Source organism: Hemitrygon akajei, chromosome 11, assembly GCF_048418815.1.
Source record: "Hemitrygon akajei chromosome 11, sHemAka1.3, whole genome shotgun sequence".
Classification (NCBI taxonomy): Eukaryota; Metazoa; Chordata; class Chondrichthyes; order Myliobatiformes; family Dasyatidae; genus Hemitrygon; species Hemitrygon akajei.
Genome location: NC_133134.1, coordinates 24,388,587 through 24,397,661, shown reverse-complemented (window position 1 = coordinate 24,397,661; position 9,075 = coordinate 24,388,587). Strand labels below are relative to the sequence as shown.

General features: G+C 40.1%; 1 protein-coding gene across 3 annotated transcripts in view; it reads right to left on the bottom strand.

Annotated features, from left to right (window-relative positions):
* Positions 1-341: 341 nt before the first annotated feature.
* The window catches only part of wdr90 (WD repeat domain 90), a 92,819-nt gene continuing 84,085 nt past the window's right edge, over positions 342-9,075 (bottom strand). For all 3 annotated transcript variants that reach the window (XM_073060461.1, XM_073060462.1, XM_073060463.1), the window contains 2 exons: positions 8,699-8,783; positions 342-892 (listed from right to left, as the gene is read on the bottom strand). In XM_073060461.1, the coding sequence (XP_072916562.1) occupies positions 705-892; positions 8,699-8,783 (273 nt within the window). In that variant the 3' untranslated portion in view covers positions 342-704. The remainder of the gene's footprint in view (positions 893-8,698; positions 8,784-9,075) is intronic.

The window sequence follows — 9,075 nt, the reverse complement described above, 5'->3', positions numbered from 1 at the left end:
ATTTGATGCCTGTTGTCCCATCACCAATTCAATTTTCTGCATTGAGGAAGAAACAATGAATTTTTAAGAATTTTACACTGCAACAATGCCCATGGTTTACAGTAGTTAACTTACTGAGTAGTCTTAAAATGAGTGGCCAGTATTCCATTGTGAAACAAAATGAAGCAGCATCTTTGCATTCCCACTCAGTGGTCAACACAGGACAAATGTTCCAAGTGCTGCAGACTAGATAATGGTTCACCAGAGAAGTGTAAAAGCAAAATAAATTAAAACAAAAGTTTTCTAAGTAATGCAATAACAAGCAGAAAGATGTTTCAAAAATCCATAATCAAACACTCAACTCGTAGACCAGCAAAAATTTATTCATGTAGTAGAAAATCACTTGGCTAACAGAAATATGAAGTGATCATAGTTACTTCTCAAACAGAATCCAACAACAAAATCTTGGCTAGATTTTAAAACATCTCAGTGCAACTAATTATAAAAGTTCCCACAATGGGTGTAATGCATCAAATGCATTATTAAATAATGATTAAACAATATTTACATTATGATTTTTCTCCTGTGATAGTTGCCTTTTACAAATTTTTAGAATTGTATGATTGTGCCAGAATTGAGCTGTACAATATGAAACAAATGATTCCACAGAGCTTATAAAGAGCAATTACATTCATGAAACAGTAACACAATTAAGACATTCAACCTTAGAGATATTGTACATTACCGAAATCGGTAGGTAACTTTTGAACCTCCCAGACGAACACCTCATTGTATGCAATGGATAAGAGGAATTTTCCAGATGGTGTAAATCGACTGAAGTGAACAGTATCATTATGCCCAGTGAAATCTTGGCATTTTCCATTTGGAGAATGAATTATCTTCATTAGTCTCTCTGAAAACAGTAAGTTTAGAATATGATGAAAACATTGTGACATAGAGTGTAAACCATTTATAAGAATTGTCATAAAATGTTTTAAAGGCAAAATTCAGGTTTTAAATAATTCTTACTTAATACACAGAACTAATTGCATTTAATCTTCAACTATTAACTTCCCAGAAATATTTTTCACTTCATCCAATATACAGTACTGAGTGGGAAGGGGGCAGGGAAATGGGAATCATTGTTGGGAAAAGGGCAAGAAGCACCAGAGACACATTCTGTCATGATCAAATTGCTTGGAATCAAATGGCCTCACCTGGTGACTCAGAGCTGGGTGTGTCTGCACCCATGCCATCCCCCTCCTGCCACCCTGCCCTTGGCACAATACCTGGACATTGCAAAGTTTTCTACTCACTGATTTCAAACATTTTACACTGCTTGTTGACTGGAATTGTAAAATCTTCTTCAGAAAACAATAAACAAAATTATTTGAACCAATCTTAATGTCGCACTTTAGTTTAAACAGCTATGTGTACCAGTTAAAAGATGTTTAGTACTAGGTACAATTGATTCTAGAATTAGTTTATTTAAGTCAATGCATTACAACAACCTGTACTCCTAACATAAGATGGAAAAAAATCGAAGTTATTATTATTGTTCCTAAGGACGAGATTTAGTTTTACATTTGTAATGGAAATAAAGAGTAAGACTGCTGTGGATTTTCTATTTTTTTGAATAATTAATGGCAGAATTATCCACAAAACTACAAACCAGAGGGTAACACTCCAACATATTTAGCCAAACTGGGCTATGATAGGGGATTGGGTAACAGGTTCCATGTAAGCATTAAACTGCAATAATTTCACTTGTGCCAATGAAACAAATTGGCAAACAGATCATGCTTACATGCAGTCACATTAACCGATATTTTTGTTCCTTAATAAGGGAAATTGCGCTAAATCATTAAGTTTAAACAGACTTTAATCAGGTATTATAAAACGGATCAAAGAATAACGAGAACAAAGACTAAATGGAAATATTCAGTGGCATCTATCAGAGTGAATCATTTTGGATCAATTCTCCTTGATCAGAACTGGAAAATAAGCAGAGTTATAGAGAGGGAGGGGGTGGAAAGGACAAGGGATATGTCAAGTTTGTCACTTAGACAATCCCTGTCCTGCCAAACACAGATACTCCCTATTCTCCCCATTCCTTAAAACAAGTCTGATTTCTCACTTCTCCAATTTTGATGAAGGAGCAATGACCCAAAACATAATCTGTTTCTCTCTCCACAGATGATGCTTCACTTGCTGAGTATTTCGAGCTTTGTGTTCTTATTTCAGATTTCAACATCTATAATTCATTTGCATTTCAATAGATTAAATGTGACATTTCTAGAGGGTGGGTAAGAATAGAGGGCCTGAGATCTGTAAGTACATCAATGTGGAACAGCATCAGAATATAAAATCAAGGAAGTTATGTTGAACCTATAAAAACACTAGTTCAGCTACAAATGGAGTAACATGCAAATCTGGCTTCCACACTTTAGCAGAGCTAAAGTGTAGCTCCCTGAGTAAAGTAAGAAAAGATTTGCTAGGAAGTCTCTATAGTTCATATTCTGCACGGAGATCAGCGACCAGTGGTCTTCTGCAGGGATCTGTTCTGGGACCCCTCCTCTTTGTGATTTTTATAAATGACCTGGATAAAGAAGTAGAAGGGTGGGTTATTAAGTTTGCTGATGACACAAAGGTTGGGGTGTTGTGGATAGTCTGGAGGGTTGTCAGAGGTTACAGTGGGACATTGATAGGATGCAGAACTGGCTGAGAAGTGGAAGATGGACTTCAACCCAGATAAGTGTGAAGTAGTTCATTTTGGTAGGTCAAATTTTAAGACAGAATATAATATTAATGGTAAGATTCTCGGCATTGTGGAGATCTAGGAGATCTTGGGGTCCATGTCCATACGACACTCAAAGCTGCTGTGATAGTTGAGACAGTTTTGTTAAGAAGGCAAATAGTGTTGTCCTTCATCAACCGTGGGATTGAGTTCAAGAGCCAAGAGGTAATGTTACAGCTATACAAGACCTTGGCGGTCAGACTTCACTTGAAGTACTGTGTTCAGTTCTGGTTACCTCACTACAGTAAGAATGTGGATACTACAGAGAGAGTGCAGAGGAGATTTCCAAGGATGTTGCTTGGATTGTAGGGCGTACTTTGAGAATAGGTTGAGTGAACTTGGCCTTTTCTCCTTGGAGCAACAGAGGATGAGATATGACCTGATAGAGGTGTATAAGATGATGAGGCTTTTTCCAGGGCTGAAATGGCTATCAAGTGGGAGCATAGTTTTAAGTGCTTGGAACCAGGTACCAAAGGGATGTTGGGGGTAGGTTTTTCCACACAGAGAGTGGTGGGTGTGTGGAATGCACTGCCAGCGACAATGGTGGAAGCAGATACAATAGGGTCTTTTAAGAACCTCTTAGGTAGGTTAGAAAAATAGAGGGCTATTCGCTAGGGAAATTGTAGGCAGTTTCTAGAGTAGTTTACATGGTTGGCACAACATTGTGGGCCAAAGGGCCTGCAATGTGCTGTTGATTTCTATGTTTTAATGTGGGATTTCAGCCACAAAGTTAGACTAGAGAACCTGGGGATTCTCCTTGGAGCCCAGAATGCTGAAAGTAGATTTGATACAGCTGTATCTTCTTTGACGGGATAAAGGGAAGCTGCTGCGATAAGTCAATATTTCAAGGGCCAGGAAACACAATTAAAATTTTGGAGAAATGTTTCAAGGGGGAGATGAGGACAAACTTTTTAGTCAAAAGAGTAAGGATCTGGAATTCATTCCCTGTAAAGCAAGTGAAAACAATCACTGCCTTCAAAAAGAAAAGTGTGCTACAGGAAAATTATTGACTAATAGGGTTGACAGGATGCTTTGCAGAGAGCAAGTTAAAACATAACGGACAACATGCTGGAGGAACTTAGCAGGTCGGGCAGCATATGTGGAAATGAGCAGTCAACGTTTCGGGCCGAGATCCTTCATCAGGACTGGAGGAGGAGGGGGCAGGGGCCCTATGAAGATGGTGGGAAGGAAAAGACTGGCACCTGCCAGCCTTCTTCTTCCCACCCTCCCCTCACCTTCTTTATAGGGCCCCTGCCCCCTCCTTCTTCAGTCCTGACGAAGGATCTCAGACCGAAACGTTGACTGCTCATTTCCACGGATGCTGCCCGACCTGCTGAGTTCCTCCAGCGTGTTGTCCATGTTGATTTGACCACAGCATCTGCAGTGTACTTTGTGTTTACGAAGTTAAAACATAAAATGGCTCGCCAACAATTCTATGGTTTTATGTTTAAAGCCACGGGTAGTTAGTGGAAGAATTGGTTTAAAGCAACCTGAAACCAGTGTATAGGATAATGCAAATTAAGAAATAAATGCATGACCTACATGGGCAAATTCTAATTTAAAAACCTCTAACATCGTGTACTACTTGTAATGAACCATCCACCACTGCCTCTATTAGATCCAAGGGTCTTAACTATCCTGTGTGGTTAATTAGGTCATGATTAAACCCATTCGCTATTTTTCTGTACTCTTAACTTGTTTAACATTGAAGTCCACAAGGAAAAATTTCCAATGCATTATAAATGATAGCTGTGTTAGAACCGATAATTTAGACAATAGGGCATAGGAGCAGAATTAAGTCATTTGGCCCATTGAGTTTGCTCTACCATTCTATCATGGCTAATTTATTATCCCTCTCAATCCTATTCTCCTGCCTTCTCTAATCAAACACCTATCATCCCCCGCTTTAGAATACATCCAAGAACTTGGCCTCTACAGCCATCTGCACAATGAATTCCACAGATTAACCAACTTCTCAGAGTCATAGAGAAATACAGCACAGAAAAGACCCTCTGGCCCATCTAACCCATGCTGAAACCATTTAAGCTGCCTACTCTCATCGACCTGCACCAAGACCATAGCCCTCCATATCCCTACTATTCATGTACCTATCCAAACTTCCCTTAAATGTTGAAATCAAATTTGCATGCCCCACTTGTGCTGGCAGCTCATTCCACACTCTCACAACCCTCAGTGAAGAAGTTTGCCCTCATGTTCCCCCTTAAACTTCTCACCTTTCATCCTTAACTCATGACCTCTGGTTGTAGTCCCATCCAGCCTCAATGGTAAAAGCCAGCTTGCATTTACCCTATCTATATCCTCATAATTTTGTATACCTCTATCAAATCTCCTCTCAACCTTCTACATTCTAAAAATAAAGTCCTAACCTACTCAATCTTACCTTATAACTCAGGTCCTCTAGACCCAGCAACAGCCTTGTAAATTTTCTCTGCACTCTTTCTACCTTGTTTACATCTTTCCTGTAGGTAGATGACCAGAACTGTACATGATACTCCAAATTAGGTCTCACCGATATCCTATACAACTTCAACACAACATCCCATCTTCTGTACTCAATACATTGATTTACGAAGGCCAATGTGCCAAATGCTTTCTTTACAACCCTATCTACCTATGAGCCACTTTCAACAAATTATGGAACTGTATTCCACACAAAATGCTGGTGGAACGCAGCAGGTCAGGCAGCATCTACAGGGAGAAGCGCTGTTGAAATTTCTGGCCGAGACCCTTTGTCAGGACTAACTGACGAAGTTGAGTCAGTCCTGACGAAGGGTCTCGGCCCGAAACGTCGACAGCGCTTCTCCCTGTAGATGCTGCCTGACTGCTGCGTTCCACCAGCATTTTGTGTGTGCTTGAATTTCCAGTATCTGCAGATTTCCTCGTGTTGCACTGTATTCCAGATCCTTTTGTTTTACCACACTCCTCAGGGCCCTTCTGTTCGCTGTGTAAGACCTACCCTGGTTGGTCCAACCGAAGAACAAAACCTCACACATATCTGCATTAAATTCCATCTGCCATTTTTCCAGAAGATGCAAATCCCTCTGCAAGCCATGATAGCCTTCCTCACTATCCACTACACCACCAATCTTGGTGTAATCTGCAAATTTGCTGATCCAGTTAACCAGATTATCATCAAGATCATTAGTATAAATGACAAACAACAATGGACCCAGTGGCAATCCTTGCAGCACACCACTAGTCACAGGTCTCCAGTCAGTGAGGCAACCATCTACTACCACAGTCTGGCTTTCCCCACAAAACCATTGTCTAATCCAATTTACTACCTCATCCTGAATGACTGAACCTTCTTGACCATGCGGGACTCTGTCAAATGCCTTACTACAGTCCACGTACAGAACATTCACAGCCTTTCCTGGTAACTTCCTCAAAAATCTCTATAAGATGACCTGCCACGCACAAAGCCATGCTGATTATCTTAATGGGTCTATACTACCCAAATACTTATATATCTGGTCCCTCGAACACCTTCCAATAACTTTCCCACAACTGATGTCAGATTCATCGGCCTTTAATTTCTTGTTTTCTGTTTAGAGCTTTTTTAAAAAAACAGCAGAACAACATAGACTATCCTCCAATCCTCTGGTACCTCTCCTGTCGCTAAGGGTGTTTTATATCTCTCTGCTAGAGCCCCAGCAATTTCTGTACTTGCCCCCCATAGGGTCCAAGGGAACACCTTGTCAGGCCTTGGGAATTTATCCATACTGATTTGCCTCAGGGTAGCAAACACCTTTTCTTTGTAATCTATACAGGGTCCATGAAGTTGATGTCATTTTGCCTCACTCCTATAGACTCTGCATCCATCTCCCAAGTAAATACAAATGCAAAGAACTAACTTAAGATATTCCCCATCTGTTTTGGCTCCACAGATGGATTACTATTCTGGTCTTCCAGAGGATCAATTCTGTCCCTAGCAATCCCTTTGCACTTAACGTACCTGTAGAATCCTTTAGGATTCTCCTTCACCTTGTCTGCCAAAGCAACCTTATGCTTTCTTTTAGCCTTCCTCATTTCTTTCTTAAGTGTGCTCCATAAGCACCTCATTTGTTCCTACTTGTCTATATCTGCTATACCTCCTTTTTTCTTTCTCTTAACCAGGGCCTCAATATCTCTTGAAAACCAAAGTTCCCTACACTTGTTAACTTTTCCGGGCACATACAAGCTTTGAGCTCTCAAAATTTCACTAAATTCCTCATCTCTGCTCAAAAGGTACATCCTTCTTTTCCAAGGCTGTGTCTCCACTATATAAACAGCCTCTTCATATCCACTTTATCTACGCCTTTCAATATTCTATAGGTTTCAATGAGATACCCCCTGCCCCATTCTTCTAAAGTCCAGTGAGTACAGGCCCAGGGCCATCAAACACACTTCACACATTAGCCCCTTTTGTTAACCTCTGGATCCCTTCCAATGCCAGCACGTTTTTTTAGATAAGGGGCCCAAAATTACTCAATACTGCCAGTGCTATCTGATCAATGTCTTAAAAAGCCTCAGATTACATCTTTGCTATTATTTTCTAGACCTTGCAAAATGAATGCTGACATTGCATTTGTCTTCCTTACTCAACCTGCAATTTAACCTTCGGGGAATCCTGCACGAGAACTCCCAAGTCTTTTTGCACCTCTGATTTCTGAATTTGCTCTCCATTAAGAGAACAGTCTAGGCTTTATTCCTTCTACCAAAGTGCATGACCATCCACTTAACTATATTCCATCTACCACTTCTTTGTCCCAATCTGTCCAAGTACTTCTGCAGACTCCCTGCTTCCTCAACACCACTTAGTCCTCCACCTATTTTTGTATTGTCCTCAAACCTGGCCACAAAGCCATCAATTTTGTCATCCAAATCATTGGCATATAATGAGAAAAGAAGCGGTCCCAACACCAACCCCTGTGGAACACCACGTCACCAGCAAAGGCTGCCTTTATGCCTACTCTTTGCCTCCTGCTAGCCAGTCAATCTTCTATCCATGCTAGTAACTTTTCTGTCATAGCATGGACTCTTATCTTGTTTACCAGCCTCATGTGGGTACATTGTCAAAGGCCTTCTGAAATTCCAAGTAAACAACATCCACTGACTCTCCTTTGTCTATCCTGCACATTTCATCAAAGAATTCCAGCAGATTTGTCAGGCAAGATTTCCCTTCAAGGAAACCATGCTGACTTCAGACTATTTTATCAGCTCCTAAGCACCCCAAAACCTCATCCTTAATAATGAACTCCAACATCTTACCAACCATTGATGTCACACTTACTGGCCTATAATTTATTTCCTTTTGCCACCCTTCTTCTTAAAGAGTGGGATGACATTTGCAATTTTCCAGTGCTCTGGAACCACTTCAAAATCTAGTGATTCTTGAAAGATCACCACCAATGCCTCCACACTATGTTCAGCCACCTCTCTCAGAGCCCTGGGGTGTAATCAATCTGGTTACTTATTTTACCAAGAACAGCCAGAATTTATTGTGTAAATTGAACTTCACTGACTATGTTATCTAACTTGAGTAAAAAGCAACTACAAATCCAATATTTAGATTTGCCATTTTATTTATTTCCACCAGAGAAGGTATTTTCTATTGTGAATGAATCTGCCTCTGATAAAGAATATTTTTTCCCTGGCTTCCTGGGTTCTGGTGTATTTCAGGTGCAGATCTGCAACACATCTACAACAACATCGATATGCAACAGAATTTCTCTGCAGCTCAGCATAAAATGCTGCAGATATAAATTTATGTTCAAGGCTAAGTACTTTTCCTATACTTTACTTCTGAATATTATTTATTCTTGTAATGCATGTAATACTTGTGACTGATAAATCTACAAGCCTTTTCTGGCTGAATGTCTTATGAAAGAACAGATCACAGGGAAAAAAAAAAATTCTTACCAGTGGTCCCAACAGCAATTAGTTGCCCTGCTGGAGAGAGGCTCAAACTTGCAGCCCAGTGAGGCAAAGCTATTTCCTTAATTGTCTGCGATAGGGAAAAAAAGGTCAGTTTAGGTTATTCGAAGGATAATGGTACAAACAGTTAATACAGGTTGAATAATCTCTATAAACCTCTATCTGTTCCTGTAGGTAACTGCATTCTGCCATTCTCTTTTAAAACTTTCTCCTACAACTGTTTTACTTATGCCTGATATAACTGTCCAATTACAGACAGGGACTTATTCCCCAAACATTAGCAAATTCACATTGCAACTGAACAGTGAACTGATCTGTGTCTAATGCTCTGTTGAACAATGAAGTTACTTTTTATAGTGTAA